General features: G+C 31.8%; 3 protein-coding genes across 5 annotated transcripts; 2 read left to right on the top strand and 1 right to left on the bottom strand.

Moving 5' to 3' along the window:
* Positions 1 to 1507: 1507 nt before the first annotated feature.
* On the top strand, positions 1508 to 2322 carry LOC125203259 (protein GOLVEN 5-like). Its single transcript, XM_048101566.1, has 3 exons — positions 1508 to 1618; positions 1718 to 1770; positions 1908 to 2322. Exons 1-3 carry the CDS (start codon positions 1534 to 1536, stop codon positions 2106 to 2108), a joined length of 339 nt encoding a protein of 112 aa, XP_047957523.1. The 5' UTR covers positions 1508 to 1533; the 3' UTR covers positions 2109 to 2322.
* Positions 2323 to 8486: 6164 nt separating this feature from the next.
* LOC125204959 (DNA-3-methyladenine glycosylase-like) lies at positions 8487 to 10061 on the top strand. Its single transcript, XM_048103731.1, has 5 exons — positions 8487 to 8922; positions 9001 to 9058; positions 9142 to 9225; positions 9299 to 9440; positions 9520 to 10061. Exons 1-5 carry the CDS (start codon positions 8580 to 8582, stop codon positions 9796 to 9798), a joined length of 906 nt encoding a protein of 301 aa, XP_047959688.1. The 5' UTR covers positions 8487 to 8579; the 3' UTR covers positions 9799 to 10061.
* A 758-nt stretch (positions 10062 to 10819) lies between these two features.
* Positions 10820 to 14203, bottom strand: LOC125205017 (phosphatidylinositol 4-kinase gamma 7-like). 3 transcript variants are annotated; one of them, XM_048103808.1, is made up of 3 exons: positions 13903 to 14203; positions 13219 to 13353; positions 10820 to 13007 (listed from the first exon to the last, which is right to left on the bottom strand). In XM_048103808.1, exon 3 carries the CDS (start codon positions 12999 to 13001, stop codon positions 11142 to 11144), a length of 1860 nt encoding a protein of 619 aa, XP_047959765.1. In that variant the 5' UTR covers positions 13002 to 13007; positions 13219 to 13353; positions 13903 to 14203; the 3' UTR covers positions 10820 to 11141. The 3 variants fall into 3 exon arrangements, with proteins under 3 accessions (XP_047959765.1, XP_047959764.1, XP_047959767.1); XM_048103807.1 differs by having other exon boundaries at positions 10820 to 13353; XM_048103810.1 differs by lacking the exon at positions 13219 to 13353.
* Positions 14204 to 22783: the final 8580 nt, after the last annotated feature.

Genomic DNA, 22783 nt, shown 5'->3' with positions numbered 1-22783 from the left:
GCCCACACAACTATTACAATGACAGTAACTAGTTCTAGCTAGGGTTCTTGAGTAATCTTGACTCCTTGACACACCTACACACTCAAGAAGATAGTTAGTAACTTAGTATAACAACACAAGATCCTTGCGGATCTAAACAACAACTATCAAGAGGCAGTAGAGAGAAACAGAATAGATCACATAATATGGCTCAGAGCCCGCCACATAACCCAGATCTATTCAACTAGAACCGAATCCAAGGGAGCAACGATGAATCAACTGGAGTCTACCCTCACACCGTCACAACCTTCACCGCACCGCCCCTTCACACCGGATTAGGTCACTGGAACCGCCTCAGAACAGAAACCCTAGTTATCACACTACAAGCAACCGAAGCAGTTTCCTTCCAAACGACTCAGAGATCAAGTATACACTCAAGGATGGTGGATATTCTTTAGAAATCAACCGGAGAGGCAATCGGAAAGTAGAGAGACGATTGAGAGTCTCAGAGAGTAGAGAGAGAGAGAGAGTGTATCGAATAATGAGAGAAGACAAACCGGCTAACATCTCACATAAACAAACACACATCGCAAACCCTCAATCCAACGGCTACGGAGCACAATCCAAGAGAAGAGACACGTGGCAGCATCTGGTGTGAAGGAGAAGTAGCTGGGCTTCTGGGCCAAACCCAAAGAATGGGTAAAAGGCCCAGACACAACTTAAATCAGGCCCAAGAAATAATAGTCCACATATACTCAACAAAGAGAAAGAAAGAGGTAGTAAAGTACGAGAGATGATAAAGTTTTTGCTGAAAAAGAAAATGACTCAATTACATGTGACTGGCAGAAGGAGTATATAGGTAAAAAAAAAGACTAAGGGAAAAAGTTAGTTGAAGGCATGTAGAGGCTCACGAAACTAAGCCAAAAAATTTTAACTTTTTAGTCTCGTAGAGTGCATGACGGCAGACAAGCGCTAAACACTTGTATCTTCACCCCCACGTTACTACTCCACTTTCCAATCCATTTTTTGCAATTTTTATTTCATAATTCCAAATCCACTTAATCATATTTTCCCTCCAATATTTCAATTTAATTTCACACGCGGTACTATATTATCATATTTTGACTCCAATATTTCAATTAATTTAAGTACAAATAACCACTTATCAAGAATCCATTGTTATAACTTGTGTTGTGGTCCAGTAACAAGATCATTTTATTTTTCAAATTTGATTGCAAATCGAAATAATTATTAATCTCGAGATCCTAGTACCATAGGCACATGTGGATTACCACAAATGGTAAATATAAATTAATTAACCTATCATAGAATTGCATGCCAGTGAAATTTGGTCCCCCTTTATTTTAGTGAAACGTGAAATCTAAGTTAAAATAGTTCCAATGGAACCCTAGCCTCACTTGGGAATGCACAAACTTTTTAAAATTCTTTGGACCATATCTTTGACTTGTGTGCTCAAAAATCTCTCTATAAATCCCAAATTTGTTTCAACCAACCTCTTCTCTTTGGTTGTTCCAACACAGAAAGATCAAGAAAATGTTGCTCACTGTCAAAACTGCAAGATTTCTACTTGTATTTTTCTTGGTTGCTGCTAGTCTTTCAACAGCCTACTTGGTTCATGGTTTGACCAATGTTCCTTAATAATTCCATGCTTCCATTACAATTAGGGTTTAATAGTTATAGATTCATGCTAACTAATTACTCTTTATTTTATTTCTAGGTCGAGACCATTGTGCAGATGAAGAATGCAATTTTCCAGTCACAGAAAGAAAGGTAATTCAATTTTTATTTATAATCGTTTTAGGGTTTTGATTTTCTATGTTCAATTGACTACTTAAGATATTGTGCATTGTCCCAATTCAAATTTATAGTATCATTTGTTCACGACACATTTTCAATAAAATTCGTAGGTGATGCAAACTATTCGAAGCAAGATGGCATCGGATGATTACAGTTTGATGAAGATGGAGATGATGAAGGAAAAATTCGAAAGATCGAAATATACAAGAAAATCAAGAATGATGATGCCCAAAGAAAATTATCGTGCTAGTTTTGTTGCCTTCAATGCAGATTATAAAGGACCGAGGCGTCATCCACCCAAGAATAACTAAGCAAGAAAAGAAAACAACTTATTTCTTCTTCTTCTTCTACTTTCGTTTTTCAATGTCTTTATAATTTTGAACATGTTGTTCCTATATATAACTAAGTATTTTTCCTAACTAAGGAAATTAACTCCTAGTTTTGCCAGTGCTCACTTTGTACACTTCTATATATGTAAGGTGCTTATCATGTAGTATCAAGAAAATTTTGTTGTCCTCTTGCTAATTAAATAGTTAGACTTCGTGTAGTATTCGTGTAGTCGTGACAGTGACGTCATGTATTCGTTTGATCACACGAGTTCTGTTTCCGGAATCTCTAATTCAAGCACTTTTTCATTGATTCACTGTTTCAATTCCTTCTTCTGTTTTTGTACCCACACACTCAAACACATGATATTCCATCTCATGTTTATATAATTTAATTTCATATACACATCAAATCTCAATATAATTACAATTTAATTATGTATACCATCATTCAGCATAACAAGCTTTTCACCAAAGTGAAACTAAAACGAGGACGAACCAAATGCTAAAAAACTATGAAAAACAAAAAAGAAGAAACGTGATACGATATCAACAATAACAACAATCAAATTAATCGTACTTTGTTAGAAAAATGCTTTGCTGCCTTCACCATTGCCGCCTCTGGTGCAGAAGGCTTCGCGTATTTTTCGTTATTCTTCGAGACATAAAAGCACGAAAAAATTGAAGAGAGCAAATCTTTAGACGCTCCTCCCATATTTTTCTTCATTTCTAACTTGCTAATTCTTCCCCAGGAAAATTATTGGACTGGAAATTTTTATGCCTTCTTCGAATTTCGCTTTTTTTGTTGTATTTTTTGTGTAGTGAGAAGTTTTTCATTTATAGGGAATGATTTCTTGGGGAATAAGGTGGAGGAGTTTAGGATGCATGAACCAAATGAAGTTTCCTAGAAAATTAGAAACTTTTGAAGAAGAAAAAGTGAAAAACAGAAATCAAGAAGCCAAATATTTCCTATGATACCACGTCATCTTTGTTGTAGTTTTTGTCAACAAAAAAATTGTGTCATTTTCTTTTGAATGCTTTTGCGCGTGTTCATCAATGTATTGGCCCTTTATTGATAAGTTCGTGGAATTTTTGGTTTTGATGTGACACCTTTGACTCCCTCTATCACATAGTACTATAGTAGTTCATTTTCTTATATATATGCTACTCCACTTGCTAGATACTCCATCCATTACATGATAGTGGAGACATTTCTTTTCGACACAAAAGTTAAAAAAAAAATGTGTTAATGAGTTAAATAAAGGATGAACGAAGTAGGAAAAGAAAAAGGTAGAGTGATGAAAAGATATATAAAGTAAGATAGTGAAGTAAGCGAGAATAAATGCATTGACTTTTACTAAAAAAAATAGAAATGACTCTACTATTATGGAACGTACATGGAATGAAGGTAATTATACTTCTTCCCCCTTATAAAAATATGAGTATTTGAGACGACACGAGAATTAATACATAGTAACGTAAGAGAAGAGAAGAGGAATACGACTTTAATTACGTACCGAATTCTAACGAATCACATCGATATTTTTTACTCTAGCTAATTTAAAGGGAAATTTAGGTTTTGAATATAGTCTTACTACTAATCTAGTCAAGGTCAGAAGCGCGTTGGACGAAATTCAATTGAAATTAAGAAACTAATAGAATTATTTGGTTATTCAACTAATTATAATTAAATATGATATGATGTCCAAACCATTAGTATCGGCGCAGTTAGGCCCATTGTAGCCCAATACAAATTCTTCATTGGTTTGGGCCATTACGGCACTCCTGCATGGTCTTATATTAATTACCTAAAGTTATTTAAATTTGATTATAACATCATGAAAAATAAAAATGTAGACACGAAGTAACTAAAATTCCACAAAAGGTTGGTGGACGCTTACCAAATACGAATATAAGAACTCACCATGCTTACCGTGGGAATTGAAAAATATACTCCATCTGTCCTTTTAAAATATGAATTTTTGAAACAACATGGATTTTAATGAAAATTTGGTAAAGTAAGAAAGATATAGAAAGAAAAGTGTGTTAGTGAAAAATAGTCCCCACCTCATTAGAGAGAGAGAAACTTCCTTAACTAGAATGTTTCTATTTTTAGAGAACGGACCATAAAGGAAAAAGTTTTTATTTTTATGGAACGAAGAGAGTACTATAGAAGTAGTAATACTAGCTATACCTCCACAAATATAGTCTTAGTTTTACATTTTGTCCGTCCACTAAATTGGTCTTTATTTATTTATTTATGATTAGTTTCTCTTAATAAAACTAGTCACAATTTTAATCATTAATACTTGAACTATTTTTTTATATTTCTATTTTACTTATCAATTTTACGTTAATATAACATCATTTACATTGAAAATTAGACCCTTTGAGAGTATAAATTGAAATAAAGGGTTGCTATCAGCTAACGTGACAAAAAATTGAGAACACACCCCCTAAAATAATGATGGGACTAGGGATCTAAACTTTCAATGTAGAAATTTTTGGAGGAAAATAGCTCAGCCAAAATATTCATTAAAGTAGCAAACAATGTGAGTGACTACGATAAGCAACTACTTATTTCAACTTTCTTGTCATAATGAAAACACAGTTATTCTTTATATACTAATTACACAATTTTGAATTTACAATGCATGTAGAAAAAGGTAAGATGGCATGTCTTTTTCCATGTAGGCAAAGTGTTTATTTCATTCCTTAACCCCAAAACAGGGGGGTTTAAGTTTATCGAATTAAAAGAGCCAATTGCAATTGTTGAGCTAAACTGTTCAACTGTAGGATATACTCCTATTTTTTATTGGTTTACTGATGAATATATTCGTGTTTCTTGGATAGGGATATTTCACTATTATATAAATATATTTTGTACTTTCTGAACACATACATATTGTACTAAATTATGTTACCCACTTACTAGGATTATTGTATAATAATAATTTGCATACATATCTAGTTCTTAGATAGATCTTGATCTTAAAGATGGTTTTTTTAATTTAACTTTGTCACCAAAATCTTGTCTTAGATTAATGAATGAATGTTAAATTTGTAGTACTTGGTTAGGAACGCCGGCCTTTAAAGTTTAATACTAATCAAAGAGACTACGATACAAATTAATTAAGTCACAAAAGAATAGTACATGTGCCTGTTTGCCAGAGTAATAGGAGTATTAATAATGTTTTTTTTCCAAAAGAAATAACAATCATGAATGATAGGGAATCATTTCGCAATTAGTATATGAATTACTATTTGATTATAATTAGGAGATATAATAAAGTTAGTTATTGATATTATGATAAAATATGGGGTCGCTGAGGTGGGTTTGTAGTATAGACTCGCTACTTCAGCATCTCCAATGACTTAGTCAAATTGAAATAGGTTTAATAGTTAGTCAAAAACTCCTCATGTCACATTATCAGACAAGAAACCCCTCGCCACATCATCGACAAGAACTGGATAAGCAATAGCCTAGTCATAGGCCAACAAAATTATAAAAAATAAATTACAATCACACAAAATATGAAATTAAATTTAATAATAATGATACGGAAAATGCAATAATTTTATATAAATTTAAAAAAGCGGTACATCCTAAAAAATTTACATAATTAAAAATTCATAAAAAAAATACATTAAAAATGCATTAAAAAATATATTAAAAATGCAATAAATAAAAAAATGTATTAAAAAATACATTAAAAAAATGCAATCAAGAAGTCGAAATTAAGCCTCCAATGGAGAAGAAGATCGCCAAAGGATCGGCAGCCTCATTAACTGCTAAAGTCATTGATCAAGTAACTCTCCATTGGAGATGCTCTTAATAGATTGAAGTTTTAGAATTCGGTGTATTTCAGTTCCATATGAATCTCAATTTAATTAGTACATTTTCGCCTCAATTAAATAGATTAGGAGTTCAAGTTACCATGACTACAAAATTTCAGTTGAATTTAGTAATCCTCTCGAACCCACACAATATAACATCTGGTTCAGTTCGGTTCGTGGTCAACCGGTCGGTAATCATGGCTTACTTTCAACTACACAAATGAAATGATAAAAGATAAAATTATAGAGAATTTATAAATCACATCTAAAATTTTATAGAGTTTATAGATCACATTAATTAAAAACAAAACAAAAGAGCTTCTCATATTGTCTTGTTGGTTATTTTAAATAATGTTAAAAATAAAATATTATATTTATAATTTCATTTGAATTGGTCATCAATCATTAATTACTGATCAATAAACATTCAATAATTCTATTAATTGAGAATCGATTAACAATAGATCAATCATCTATTACTAAAATATAATGGATTCAGATGCAACCAAATAAATGAAATTTTCAATAAAAATATGAATTTTAAAAATCGCTTATATACTCATGTACTTCTAACACCCGCTTTTCTCCGCTCATCATCTCCAAAACTTTCATTGTCATGCATCGACCCCATCTTTTTCTAAATAATAAAAACACAAACAAATATTAGTAACAAATATAGTCACACAAAAAGAGGTGCAAAGTAAACAAATTGGTTTTTTCCAAAAAATTCAGCTACAATAAGGTGAAGTATGCATGCTGCAACAAATAAAAATAGGAGTATTTATAGCCATGGATTTAAATTGTATCCATATATTGTTTATTTGTAACTAGTTTTAATGTTAAAATAGTGCAAATCGGGATTTCTCATAATGCAGCGGTTACTGAATTTATGGGGTTTATAATGTCAATGCAACAACTTTACACCCTATATTTATTAATATTTAAATTTGTACCCAAAATTCATAAAAATTCAAAATAAGGCTAAAACTCGCCTTTTATATATGTATAGATTTGCTTAAAACCTAAGTACAAAAAAAGATAACAAAATATACGTCTCATCAAATCCACATTTCTCCTACCAATTCTTTTCTCATATATAAACACACATACACACACATATGTCCTAAATAAGACACACACACACAGCATATACATACTTAATTGCTTAGTGTTATTGCCCAACGTAATAGTAATAATCATTCGTATCTAATTATTTTATTAGTATTAAATAATTATTAAAATTCCAAGTCATAAAAACGAGTACATGTGTATATATACTTAATTTCTAATTGTTATTATCTAACGAAATAGTAATAATTATTACATCAAATTATTTTATTTGTAGTATTAAATAATTATTAAAATCTAAGTCATAAAAATGACTAAATGCACATACATACTTAATCCCTTAGTGTTAACATCCAAAGGAATAGTTATAGTCATTCGCATCAAATTATTTTATTAGTATTAAATACTTATTAAAATTCTTAGTCATAAAAATGAATACATGCGTTCATATACTTATTTTCTTGTTATCGTCAAACAAAATAGTATAGTCATTCACATCAATTTTTTATTTATTAAATACTAATATTTAAAATTCTAAATTGTAAAATACTAGTAGTATACCTATGTTATATACTGTACTTATTATCATCTAATGAAAGGATAATAGTCATTGGCATCAAATTGTTTTATTAGTAAATATAAATTCCAGATTCAATAATGTTTTGTAAAAATAATATTAAGATTGAGTATTAAATCTATTAAATACCTATAAGTTTAGAATTTTAAAAATATTGTATAAAGTATTATTTAAATAAAGGTTAATTCATTATATTAAATTAAATTTAAATAAACTAATATTACGTGAAGTTAGAAAGAATAATTCAAAAGCATATTTATGTAATGAATTTAAATAAACTAATACTTACGTAATAAGCTGTTTGGAAATTTATGAGAGATTGGTTAGAAGATTTGAGTATATATTTGCTTAAATCAAGCCATCCATAAATATACACAATTTTCCTAAGTGAGTAATTTTTAAATATAAATAAATGTTTCATATACATAAGGGTAGTATGGTATATGTAAAAACATAAATTTAAACAAAAATCTAAAATAATCTAAAATGACTATTTTAAAAAGGAATAACAATCATGAATGATAACAGGAGTAACGTTTTTTTAAAAAGGAATAACAATCATGAATGATAAGGAATCATTTCCGCATTTAGTATAGATATGAATTACTATTTGATTATGATTAGGAGATAATGTAAGGTTAGTTATTGATATTATATTTTAAAATTTGGGGTCGTTGAGGTGGGATAATATTGACATTTTCATGAATGTGGCTATTAATCGATTTCACCTATTTAAAGCATAAGCACTTCTTTAAAATTCAACTGTCACGTTCCATACAAACCCAACATGCCTTTTAATGACCATTTGCTTAAAACCTAAGTACAAAAAAAGACAACAAGATATACGTCTCATGAAATCCACATTTCTCCTACCAAAACCCTTAAAACTCATATATATACACATACACAGATATGTCCTAATTAAGACACACACACACACACACAGTTCTGTTTCATTGTTTTCTTCGACAAGCATGTCTAAATACTACGCAAAGAAACAAACCCTCATGAAATCAAAAGAAATCAACAGTGAAAAGCAGAAGCAAAGCAACAATTTCTTCTCCAAAAACCTCAAAAAAATCTATCCCATTGGCCTTCAAAAAAGAAGCCATTGCTCCCCCATCTCATTATCTTCCTTGTCGCTCTCGCTTTCGCAGAACTCAACCGATGATTCTTCCCCGACCGACTCAGCCTCTCCCCCACCGTTGGAGGAGAAGATCTTGTCCGCACTGCACTTGCTTTCCCCCATCCAATCACCGCCCCCGCCCCACGACGATGAAGAGCCGAGGCGGTGCAGCTGGATCACCAAAAACAGTGGTAATTAATTAGTAAATTAATATAATTTCAGATTTTAATTTTTTTTTATTGAAACTAACTCGAAATCGTTACTATTAGACAGCGTTTACGTCCAATTTCACGACGAATGCTGGGGAGTTCCAGTTTACGATGACAAGTAAGTTAGTAAATTAAAACTCGAATTAATCACCCAATTATCATAATTAATTAATACAATATGTGTATGACTTTGCAACGCAGTAAGCTTTTTGAGCTTCTTGCAATGTGTGGACTCCTCATGGACTTGAACTGGACCGAAATCCTTAAAAGAAGACAGCTTTTAAGGTCGGTAACATTTTTATTTTTCAGTAACATATATAGAGAGAGAAATTTAAGAGTAATTTTGATGATGAAACAGGGAAGCTTTTAGTGGTTTTGATCCTTACAGAGTGAGCAAAATGGGGGAAAAAGAGATCAACGCCATAATCTCAAACAAAGACGTGGCTTTAGCGGAAAGGAGAGTTAGGTGCATAGTTGACAACGCAAAATGCATTACAAAGGCAAGTTCAAATAATTCCTAATCACACAATTAAATCAATTTAAGCAATAATGCTAAATTATTATACATTAATTAATTAGATTGCTAGAGAATGTGGGTCATTTAGTTGCTACATGTGGGAGTACGTGAGCTACAAACCGGTGATCAACAAGTTTCGGCACTCAAGAAACGTGCCGCTGAGGAGCCCCAAGGCGGAGATCATAAGCAAGGATCTGGTGACACGTGGATTCCGGTACGTGGGGCCCGTCATCGTCTACTCCTTTATGCAGGCGGCCGGGATGACCGTTGATCATCTCCTTCATTGCTATAGATATGGGGACTGCGTTGATCTTGCGGAGAGGCCATGGAGACATTTCTAATATATCCTATTTAATCAACAACTTTAATTAATAATATTCATAATTTAAATAAATATTGTTTGAGGAGAGGTGTGGCTGTCTCAGTTTTTTTAGCTGGACAGAAGTGTGATCATTTGTGTTTTTTTAATTATTTCATTTCATTTTATTAATATCTAATTAATGTTAGTATTTGAGTTTATTTTTTGTGAGTATGAGCATTGTATTTAGTTGGTGAAATGTTATAGTATTTTCCAAGGAAAGTAAAATTTTCGATTTCATTGCCATCTCCAATCTCTATGTATAATGATTCTATTTGAGGTGAATTTTATACTCACATGAAATCCGAAGTAGAACAAATTGTATCGACACACACTCAATTCCCACTAAACACACATCGAGGAAAATACTCCACCAAAAAAAAGGATTAAGAAGTGATTGTTGAAGTGAAAGAACAGAGAAATACACATACTAAAGCAACAAACAAGTAGACAACTTGGAGGGCCCACAAGCTCTATGATAACATATGGTCCAATATCATTATAGCTTGTATTAAAATTAATACACATGTCCAAATAAAACAAGGTCCACTATCGAATTGATCAATATTGTTGGCCTGCACAATCTGTAGCCATCTATGCTCTATCATTACACAGTCATCTTATTCTCTTATTCTTTCGATTTTTTTTAATGTACTATTCGAATAAATCTCTCATTATTAATCTTCAATGAAACAATGATCAATGGACATGTTTGCTTGCCGGAAAATTGACTGCGGAAGATGGAGACTTGCACCAAACTTTGCATCTCCAGCTTTAATGACATACTAGTAAACATAGCTGTTTTCATCATAAACAAAAGTAGATTTCAAAAAAAGAGGGATAAAAAGTCACAAATATTACTCATAAAAGTACCATTTTCCACCAAATTCGCTTTAGGTGGGGAAGTGTCATTCAAGAATCTAGGTAAAAAAATCTTGATCTTTAATCATTTCCGAATGATCTGCAACACCTTATATAAGAAATTAAGAAAATAAAAATAGGCATAAAACAAACACTACACTATTCATATAAAGAGCAAAGATGATGTATGTACAAAGATGGATTTTTTTTTCCCAAGATTCAGTCTACAAATTATTTATCAAACAAATGTCATTTCAAATACAACCAAACTACACTCGCTTTTCCTTTCATTCATTCATCCAACTCCAAAGAATATGTACACGCCACCGCATCTAACCGCGGCTCCCCTCCCATCACAACTCGAGGAAGAAAGCACAAACCAAATCTACCCTATAACAAAGCCTGCCCTTTCGCTTTCATTCTACTATAACAAACGTACGTACGGCGTAGCCATACCTTGATGTCTCAAAACTGGCAAGAAGTTCCGAGCCTCTGCCTCTGCTTCTGGCCGAGCGTGATAGACTTGCGCTTGGCAAATGAAGGGTGAAGCAGCTCTTGAACCTTCTCCAGAAACAGCGCCCACTTGTCGTCCTTCATGTCTGCTAGCTTCACAAAGCTGCTGCTTGCTGGGAGTTGCTCGTTTGCGCTCCTCCGGCTAGATGAGTTGGCAGCATTGTCAGATTTGGACGCTGCAAACTTTGGGAACTTGGGCTGCTTCTTCTCACCTAAGCTAGTATATTTCAGTGACATAGACAGTTTGGAAATACTTTGGTTCTTCGCTAAGGTTGGAGGACTAACTAACTCCTTCTCCTCGTCTCCTTCGCTTTCCTCTTCTTCCTCTGGGCCTTCCTCGAGTCTAGAAAGAAGAGCATGGCCATTACCAAAATGGAAAGCTGATGCAGAGACTTCAGATGACGATTTCTGGGTTAACTCATAGCCACCATCTTCACAATCTATGTCAAATAGGAAGCCGCCGTCATCATCTGATTCACCTCTGGGGGAAAAGACCTCCTCAGTAATAAGCCTTCTTGCCTCAATGCATATGACCTCAAGATCGCTTGGTTCCTCCTCACCATTGCGGAACTCCCTACTCATCATTTCCCCAATCTCAGCCAGACACAGCCCATATGCAGCAGCTTCCTTGAGGAAAATGGTGCAGAGATGCAGGACGCGCAAACAAGCCTCCCGGATCATGGGAAGCTCACTTCGCAGCATCTCTGAATCACGAGCAGGATCAAGATTGCTTATGTACTCAAGTTCATCATCTGAGAAAGGAATGGAAGCCTGGGGCCAATGAATCCACTCAAAATATGGATCTTCCAAACTCTCAGGCAAGCAGAGACCATGATCAATGGGGATCAGTTCCACTTGACCAAACCTGCCTACATCATCAAGTTTCCTAACTAAAAGATTACCAGCATGCCTATCTGTGTTAAAAATCCTAATGTCTAGAATCCCGATCCGATGCACAGACGAAACAGGGAAACTTGAGGTCCCATGGTCACTAGCATCAAAATCATGTGGGATGTACTGTTGGAAGGATGCAATCTTGCTCACAAGCTTCTTGGTCTGTGGCCTGTTTGCATTCACACCATCATTGATGTTGAAGATTGAGTGAGTAATCTTCACAAGTGAGGTAGGAGGCACATTTGCGAAATTATCATAGTCGAGTAGATATGCAGCAACTTCGCGAAACCCAGTTTCACCAACTCTAACAGATCGCTTTAAGCCTGGTTGCCCAAGGGCTTTACCAACAAAGCCCTTGGGGTTGTTTGGAGCAAATGGCTCTTCATCCGTAGGTTTCACAATTGCCACACTGTCACCACGAACATTTCGAAAATAATAAGCACCTCCCAGCCCACCTTGAGCAGGGATTGGATCAACCCCATTCTTAATCGCCTTGATAGTTTCCTTAATGAGTTGTTTCGTCTTGGCAAAGCGAAATGAATGACCCAAGATCTCAATCGGCCCACTTTGATCTCTCTGTTGGATGTCCTTGCCAGTGGGAGACAAACACGGAGTAGAGGAGCTCCTATGCATCAGATTCCTTGTTAGCAGCAGGGGAGAATCATTCCGAATGGCACTAAGGTCATTTTTCAGAACCATATCACCAAATGTCAAAGAGCTCTCCTCAATGGGGAAATTGAGGGCAACCTGCAGCCTCCTCTTAACAGTATTCACATTGTCACTCCTGTTCAACTCCATCCCCAACACACAGCCTGTCTCAGTCTGTACAAAAACACGTCTCGAGGATTTCCTTTCCAAACCATTAGTCCCATGGTATTCCCCACTTCCAAGCGGACTCTTGAAAGCTGCTACAGCCATCTGGGTCTGCACAGGACTGTCCATGTTACGAGACATGAAAGGAAGGGAATAACCAAAGATGGTTCTCCTCACAGCCGGCAACCGAGATGGCAAAGAACGAGAGCTTTCCCCTCACCCTCAGCTCAACCCAATACTCAGAAGCCGGGTGCGATAGAACCAGAAGTATATCTTTACCACTAAAGGTCATCAACTGAAAAACCAAAATCCGAATTCCTACCCTACAAAATTAACCGAAACCGAAACGGATCTAGGCACCACTATGCTAGAAGATCAAACGGACCGGGAGAGAGAACCACACAATCAGTGCATCGAGAGAGCCATGCGATTGATCCAATTAACCTCACACCAAAAGCTGAAAGTCAAACAACAATAGTGAACAGTTTGTACACACGAATCATCTCAAATCTAATTAGTTAAAACCTACAGAATCTGAAACACACCGCCAATTTCTCAAGATTAAATCACCCAGTGCAAAAAAACACAAATTAAAATGACAGATAAGAGCATACACATTATAGCAAAGAATCTTAGCATCAAGCTGATAATAACAAACGAACGAAAACAATTGATCCTTACCAAATAAAACAAAAGTAATCATACGTAATGTTAAAAACAAGAAAAACATATAAATCAGCTAATTCACGATACAAAAACGTTTCAATTGAATCTTGATCTGCAAAATTAACCAATGACTCAAGAGTCAATCCCACACCCAGCCATAAACCACATTCAAGCGAAAATCAACCACACGTAACAGCGGGAAACTCGATCCTATCAAACTCAAGAAATAGAAAAACAGCTCAACCATTTTCACGTAAAAACAGACGAAGAACATCCAATCGCATAGATCGATAAATCTAACAGATCACGGAAAAAATGCAAGATTCGGAAATCAACTCACCAGAAGGCCAGATCTGAAGAAACTCCTCCTTGCCTATCCCCGCTTTCCGTCAACAACGACAACAAGACCGTTGAGGAAAATGTTGGAAAAAATCGAACAATCCAACGGTCGGAACAACGGACAACGACAAGGCTAACGGCAACGATTTGATCGGAGTATTACCGTCGTCCTTACTTGCTCTGTTCAATCTTCTCTCTCTAGAATTCTTCTTCTTCTCTCTACATTTACACGTTGATTACAAACTGTTTATATAAGAACAATTACTTTTTTATTTCGCCATTTTTGGGGATTATTAATTATTTTTTTCTTTTTTTTTTCACGCCCTTACTCAGAACGTTCTGATTTATCACCGGGGTTACCGGAGTTACGAACTAACTGCAGTTAGTTTGACCCAACCGTAGTTACGTTCCCTCGCTTTGTGGAAGGGTCTAGAATGAAGGATCTCAGCCGTAGATATCAATTTGGAGAACGTATCCTGGCCGTCTATGCTTTAGAGTGACGTGGGTGAAATGGATTGGATGAACTTGGTCAGTGAGTCAAATGCTGTTGATTTTACTCAGATTAAAGTTAGTGGACATTATTACCCCTACATATACTGACGCAATGCAATTTTCTCATAGTAGGAGTATTAATTTTATTTAAGTTAGTGGATAACATTGCCCCTGATAAGAAATATAACTGTCACGCTGTAAAAAAATTGTATCCACATTATTGCAAATTTACAATGCATCTGAATCCACCTACCCCGAATAAATTCCATAATTTATTTTTGATAATCTAAATATTTTCTTTCGTGATTGATAATCATCTGTTTTATATTTGATAGATCAACAAAAAATTGTTACTTTTAGATTATTTTGCATGATAAATAAATAGATTATATACAACATTACTACAATTTTTTAAATGCGTTAACTTATTTTTTTACATTAATTTATTGTGAGTATAAAAACACAACTACTAATCTGTAGTAGTAACTAAACATCGAATCGTATGCTATTATAAGTATCATTTCAACCCTATAATTTGATTGCTGTGCGATAAAAAATCAGCTTCAATGACTTGTCGTTATTAATTATTAGTGTAATTGAGAGCATTATTAAACTATTAAAACAAATCAAAAAGATAATCTTCAAGGTTAAATTTCAATCATTTCAAGGATGCTTTTGGGAACAGGACCATATGCTTTATGATTATGCATATTTATGTACTCCTATTACTTTTATTTTTTTAAATATTCTTTTTGTTTTTTCAAATTTACTATTGCTTCTGTTAGATAAAAAAAATTACTTATCTTTATAAGTCTAATATAATACTAGCCTAGTAAATAATTAATTTTATGGTGACACGATTAATATTATACAAGGAGCCGGGTTTACAATTAAATGAATACATTACACACTAATAGTATGAAAATCAGTTATAAGATTCAATGATGATACATAAAATAATGGAGTGTAAAATGAATTTAAAAGTTTGTCATGCATATTGACCACTGAATAGCTACTATCTCTTAGCTTAAAATGGTTTAAAGAAGGTACTAGACACAAAATATATATGCAAAAACAACTAGGCAAAACACTTTTTTATCCTTGATTAAAATTTTAAGTGGATTTTATCATTATTTATTTCATATGACTACCCTCATATAGACTGTCATTACAAGCTTTTCCAATATAAATTTTATCCAAAATTCACTAAAAAAAATTTGTGGATTTATGTATGGTCTTGCCTAAAAACATCATAAGTTGACTGTGTCAAATGTTGGTAAGTGTATGATCAACGTTTATACCATCATCGCATTGAAATACTAATGTTTTATTTTTAATTATGAGAACACATGTGAAGTCAAAAACTAGACTTTCTTGTCCCATACACGGGTAGATAATGCTTCTTAATTAAGCACGTCGCCTTCATCAATCTAATCAAAATAATTATATTTAAGTTTTTGCTTGACCTATATAATATAAATTCTGAAAGCAAAATGTCATAGATGTTATGACTGTTACTTGACTGGTTAGCCATTTAATATTTTGTTTTTATAATTTAGTTATATTAATATCGACCTCACTATGGCCCTCCTCGTTCTTTACAATGCCATGCTTCACTTTATTGTAATCATCTGTCATTTTCATAACAAGTTATTTTCTTAAACAATTCTATAAACAACTGTACTTAGAAAAATTCGACAAACAACTATACAATTTAAACATTCATGGGCTAAGTTCTTTCGTATCATTAACTTCGTAAATTTGAATAGCAGTTTAATTTTTTGGGTGTGGAATTATAAATGAAAGAGTAAGAGATCAATTTTGTCTCATTCTTTGGACGTTTACTTGATATTGCCATAGGAGTACTACCATTTAGCATGCAGCGTTTCAGGAATAAAATGTATTGCAAAAAGATTCATTGATTAGAATATCGTTATAATAGACAAACTTAAACGTCAATTATCCACATGGCGATGATGTATGAGGTGTAATTTGCAAAACTGATAATCGTCTACTCGATTATGTCATTATTTTGAGCATTTACTCGTTTTTATCCTGTCATTGAGGGTATTTACTCGATTTAATTTTGAATCATAACAAATTCCTATAATAAAAATATTAACTTTCAAAGAGTACAAGTAAAATGATAGTACTCCAGTAATATTTAATTTTGTATACATAATATGCTAGTACTATTAATTTATGTCATCTTCAACTGAAACGGCTAAAAACGTCTTGCACGACATCCGGGGTTCACACATCCCCGATTTGCTCCTTTAACTTGTCTATTGCTTGTTCATCGTTAAATTCATTTGTAAGCCTTGTTTTAGTGTATAATAATAATAATAATAAATTAATAATAATAATAATAATAATAATAATAATAATAATGTTGTGATTATGGACAAACATTACTTATTTGGAACCAAACTAGTGGTGGATAAGAATAAAACGGTTAGTTAGTTAGTGATTTGAAGCTAAATAGTGGAAATGGATAAGACTAACTACATACGAGTACATTACATTACATGTAGCAATACGTAGATGTGACTGTATTACTCAACTTAACTCCATCTGCATATACAAGTTGCACGTGATAGCAAAACTTCAACCTAAAATGCACGTGAAAGCAAAACCCCAACCTAAAATATAAAGAAAATTAAATTTTATAAAATCCCAAGTTGTTTTACATGACCTGTCGATATTATCCAATCAAAAATTCTGCTTCTTACTTTTATTAATTGGTGTTTGAACTCTAGCTGTTGTATTTATGTATTTATACTAAATCGTGTCACATAATATTCAAATGTATGCAATCAAAAAAATCTAACCAGCTAAAGTTAAATACGAGTAGTAGAAAAATTATACATCAACCATTTGTTGACGGAAACCATCAGGTCAAATTAAAGAGGGGCAGAGATAGTGGAATTAATTGTAAAATGAAAGCATGTCAAATCATACAAAAAGTTATGCTATGAATGTCACAAAAATAAGAGGAATGATAAACAACTAAATTTTGTACAACCAAAATAACATAATATTAATATTTGATGTATTAATTATATATTAAAATTATAAATATAGTAAGTGGATAAGTTAAAAAGACGTATTAGCATTTAACCTCATTTTTATTTTTATATTTGAATTTTCTTTCTATTATTTTTAAATTTTGAAATAAAGTATGCACTAAATAAAATTAATGGTTCCAAAAAAATAAAAATAAAAATATACATAAATCATAAATATATGACCATAATATTATACACTTTTCATGTACTATATATGCATCCATATATTTTAATAAAATGCATAAATAAACTTATTTTTATACAATTAAACTAGTTTTTGGTTGTACAAAATTTGGTCACATAGATTTGTTGCGAAAATAAAACATTCATATCGTGATTTAACTAGAATTGATAGATATGACTTGTATGAGTGTATTTAGTAAGTAAAAAATCAAACTTCCTCCGCTCTGTCATAGACAAATTATTTTTTAGCATGAAATTTAAGAAAAGAAAGAAATAAAATATAAAAGAAAAAAAATTAAGAAAAGAAAGAGTAAAATATAAAAGAAAAAAAATAGAGGTGTGAAGAAAAAATAAAGTTGACGAGAGAATAAAGAATGAGATAGGAAATATATATATATTTTTTTAAAAGAGAGATGACCCACTCACAGTACACAGTTGAATATCTCAAAAAAAATGCTCGTTCATAATGAGAGGAAATAAATCAAATTTATTTTGTAGCAAAATCCGTAGTAATAGTATTTTGAAATTTAATTTGGGTAGTAGAGTGGCAGGTGGCTCGTATTAAACTCGAGGAGGCGAGAGAGAATTTAAAGCAAATTAAATTCCTGAGTTATTTTTCATCTATGAGAATTAAAATGACAATTTTTAGGAAAAAATATAATGATAATTCCCTGTAGACTTGTAGTGGCGGTGATGATTCAATCTTTTGATTAAAAGGAAAAAAAGTATTAATAGCTAGTAGCACCAGTATTATTATCTATAAACGTCATTACAGTTAAGGTAATATTGCTCTTTTATACACATACATGTTCCTTTACAACTTTTATGCCACTTATAATTTGTTTTTATAAATTTTGCTATTACTAATAAAGAAGACTATAATCACACAAAATATAAAGCTTAATACTATACTCCTACTTTATCATATTAAAACGTTATGTGATCTATTCTCATCTACTAATAATAATAATATCAGACATTATATATAATCAATTGAAAATAGTAAACATAATTCTTGTAGTTAAAAGCCATGTTTAGTGCACTAAAATTTGGGCGGCTACATCGGTTTTGTAACAACAATTTTTTAAGAAGATTTGTTTTCCTATGGAAACAAGTGGTCGGCTGTAGATGGAGTTGGGTAGATATTTTGAGATTAGGGATAATTAATATAATCCCCACCAATAAGAACTATTTAACTAATTAATGGAAGATTTAATAGTACTACCATTTTATGACTGCAAAAAACCAGCAGGCACGTGCTGTTGAATTATGATGATTTATGAAGTAACACTTGTTCTAGTCTCTGTGGCGCTTTATCTTTAATATTTTAATTACGTATCTGGCTTGATAAATGTATGATATACAAGTATGAACCTGGATACAGAAACATTGAATATCGACGTTATTATTCACATTAAATTTTACTCCATTTATGAATGGGACAACAAGGTATGGCTCTTTATAGTAATTCTCTTTATTGCCTAATAAGTATAGTACATATTGTTTTTTCAAAATAATACTATGGGTACTACTTATTTTGTTAGTTTATAAAACATATTTTTTTAAGTGAACTACGAAATTGGGCTCTACGTATGACAAGTCGAACGCTATAACTACTCATGTTAAAAAAAATGCATTGTAAGCCTCTACGTATGGGTATAATATCACTCCAGACCCTTTTTCACTATTTTGAGACTTTTATACCCTTTTCCCTCACTTTTAACCTTAAATATAATTCCAAGGATGTTTTAGTCTTTCTCATTTTTACTATATTTATTTTATATTAAAATGTTATTTTCATTTAATCCATAAATATTGTAAACTAATTAATTAGATTGATAAATAAAAATACTTATCAATAAGAATGATTTATATTTTTATTTTAGTTAGATATGTTTTTTTAAATAGTAATTTTTTTTAAAATAAAATATAGTAAATCACTAGTTATCATAAGAATGATTTATGTTTTTATTTTAGTTAGATATATATTACATAATTTACTGCCTTTATTTAAAAAAATTACTATTTACAAAAACATATCTAACTAAAATAAAAACATAAATCATTCTTATGATAACTTTTGATAAGTATTTTTATTTATCAATCTAATTAAATTTACAATATTTATGGATTAAATGAAAATAATATTTTAATATAAAATAAACATAGTAAAAATGAGTAAGACTAAAACATCCTTTGAATTACATTTAAAGTTAAAAGTGAGGGAAAAGGGTATAAAAGTCTCAAAATAGTGAAAAATGGTCTGAAATGATATTATACCCATACGTAGAGGCTTACAATGCATTTTTTTAAACATGAGTACCTCAAACGTTCGACTTATCATACATAGGGTCAGTTTTGTAGTTCACTCTTTTTTAATTAACCCGAGTTTTAATAATACTCGATTGCTAAGATATGCTTAAGAAAGAACGAAGAAAAAGAGGTTAAAGAATTATATAAAAAAAATATTTAAAGTGGTGGACTCACTGTATGGGTATGAGTTGCTTTCATCGTTCCAAAAATAGTCTTTATATTTTGGTTTGTCAACTAAAATTGGTACATATTTTATTTTTTAAATATTTTTCACTATATATGAAGTACATTATTAATGATGTGAGGTCTACTGTCTATAAAACTCATGTGGTTGAGTAAATAATTAAATTTATATAAGTAATAAATTCTGTGAAAATGTTTCTTAATTAGATGGGACTAATTTTAGTAGATGGAAGAGGGAGAGTGTTAATAACAAAAGTTAAAGTATCCTATAAAGCAACAAAAATATAAAATGCAAATGTATGCAAGTAATTAGCTATACAACGCCGTGCTGAGATTACCCCTAAAAATTAAAGTGACGTTATTCTCATCACTTCACAACTCATGGAACAAATTCATGTGTTATGTAGAGTAAATTGACATTTCAAAATATATTTTTCTTTTTCAAAATAAGACTAAATGACATTTAAATTATAGTACTAGTAAATTTGTGTTGATTTTTGGTCAATTATATAACTTTTGAAAATTAGAATGCAAAAGCATAATTTTTCAAACTTTTGCATTTGTCGCGTGATGGTCAAAACTGAAGTTAATATGACAAAATCAAATATAAAATATTCAAAATACCATGTCATTTTAAATATATCGATATATTTTAATCAACACTTCAAATATAATGACGCAGTATTATTTACATATCATATTTAATTTTGTCACTATCACTTTCAGTTTTAACCATAGACAATTAAGAAAAAATAAAAATTACTATAATATAGGGGCATGTTAGGGTGCAATCACCTCTTAAAATAATACCATACCATTATTCATAGCCAATTATTTGTACACGTGGACGAATAATAAGCTGCCACGTAGCAAAAAAATATATAAAAAAAAGTTAAAAAAGACGACCAGCAATATGTTGTACACTATACAATAATTTTTCTTGGACAACAATATCCAACACGATAGATTGATGTCTAGCATATTGAATATTGCTGTGTAGCGTTTATAATATTGCTGTATAAATGGTGTCACAGTATTACTTTAAGAGGAGTTGTCATTTTAACACAGACCTATATAATATGTATTCATCTTTTAAAAATATGAATTTAAATGACAATTACCCTTTAATATTTGAATTACTGATAATATGGTATGACATAACGGTAAAATTATAATAAAACAAACTAGATGGGGGTGGCTTTATCAAAAGATGAGAAAAATATATAATGAAGAATGCGTTAACACTAACACTAAAAAGGGCGTGATAATCGATTTAACTCATATTCATAAGCATGTGATTTATTGCAATAATAATAATAATAATCTATATAGGAAATTATAACAGTAACATATTATATATGTACGTATAAATATCACTCCCCTCAAAATTCATGCCTTCAAGTTCAATGGGCTGAAAAGGAAAAAAAAATGAAAAAGACAAATTATGTAAATTACTAAAAAAGCTTGTATGGGTTGGTTATGGCACTACTTTTTTCTATTATCTGTCTGCACTTTCATAAAACTGGCCATACAATTTTTCAATAGCCATTCACTTATTACAAAATACTTAGTATTACATGACCCTTCATCCAAAATTCCAAACATATACAATTTATTTTTTGAGTTACTTTTCCTAACATGTTATTAAAATTGAAAGTAGTATGCTACGTCAACTTAGTAATAAAATGATTAATGTTCAAAATCAAATATCAAGGATTCATATCCTTGTGTTGCACATGTTAGGGGTGCAATTGTTATCCTAGTGGGAAAGCGATTAGTGCTTGAATCTAAGTTTGTTAGCCGAATAGTAAAGTGATTAATGCATGAATCTTGAGTTTGAGTTCACATGAATGTCAATAATTTTTTTTGCTCGTTATCTATAAAAAGTAGTGAAAGTGGTGAAAAATAATATGGTTGACTCTCTATCTTAAACAAATTTGGGCTTGAGCCCTACAAACTTTAATTTCATACAGGACTTCTTTTGGATATGTATTTATATTGCAAAAATGGACCTCTCTACAAACTATTTTTATGCTGATCCAATTTCACAGTCGAGTCATTGATTAAAAACTATTGACTACATTCGGCCTCCAACTTGCCGCTTTTTGTCGAGCTAGCAATTTCGATGAACATGCCAGTTTCAATTTAAAGAAAATTAACTTTAAGGGGAATTTTTTTTAAAAAAAATCAAAGTTCATGTATTTAGATTCAAAATTAAAAGTTCGAAGAGAAAAACTAGAAAATATTGACGGTTTGTGTTTTTACGGAAAATAAACCTAAACAAAATTTCATTCAATCATGACTCACGGCAACTGCGAATATTTGTGCTATAAAACGGACTGGGCCAAAAAATTGGGCAATGAAATTGAGTTATAGCCCATATTTAAGCCTAAGTTGGTCAATAATGTTGGCCCAGCCTATTTATGCGGTAGTTAATATTTACAACCCATTAACAAAAAACAAAGAAGACAATGATAATTGTCGCTTTTCAGTTGGTTATGGCTTATAAATAAGTAAAGAAAACTCAATAAAACTATTAGGAATGTGACACAATCAATCATCAATTATCCTCGTCAATGAATTAGGCATTTGTCAATGAGTTAGGCAGTGAAAGTGGAAGCACGCCCAAGGTTAATCCATCAA

The sequence above is a fragment of the Salvia hispanica genome, chromosome 2 (assembly GCF_023119035.1).
Source record: "Salvia hispanica cultivar TCC Black 2014 chromosome 2, UniMelb_Shisp_WGS_1.0, whole genome shotgun sequence".
Lineage (NCBI taxonomy): Eukaryota > Viridiplantae > Streptophyta > Magnoliopsida > Lamiales > Lamiaceae > Salvia > Salvia hispanica.
This window is presented reverse-complemented; position numbering and strand designations above follow the sequence as displayed.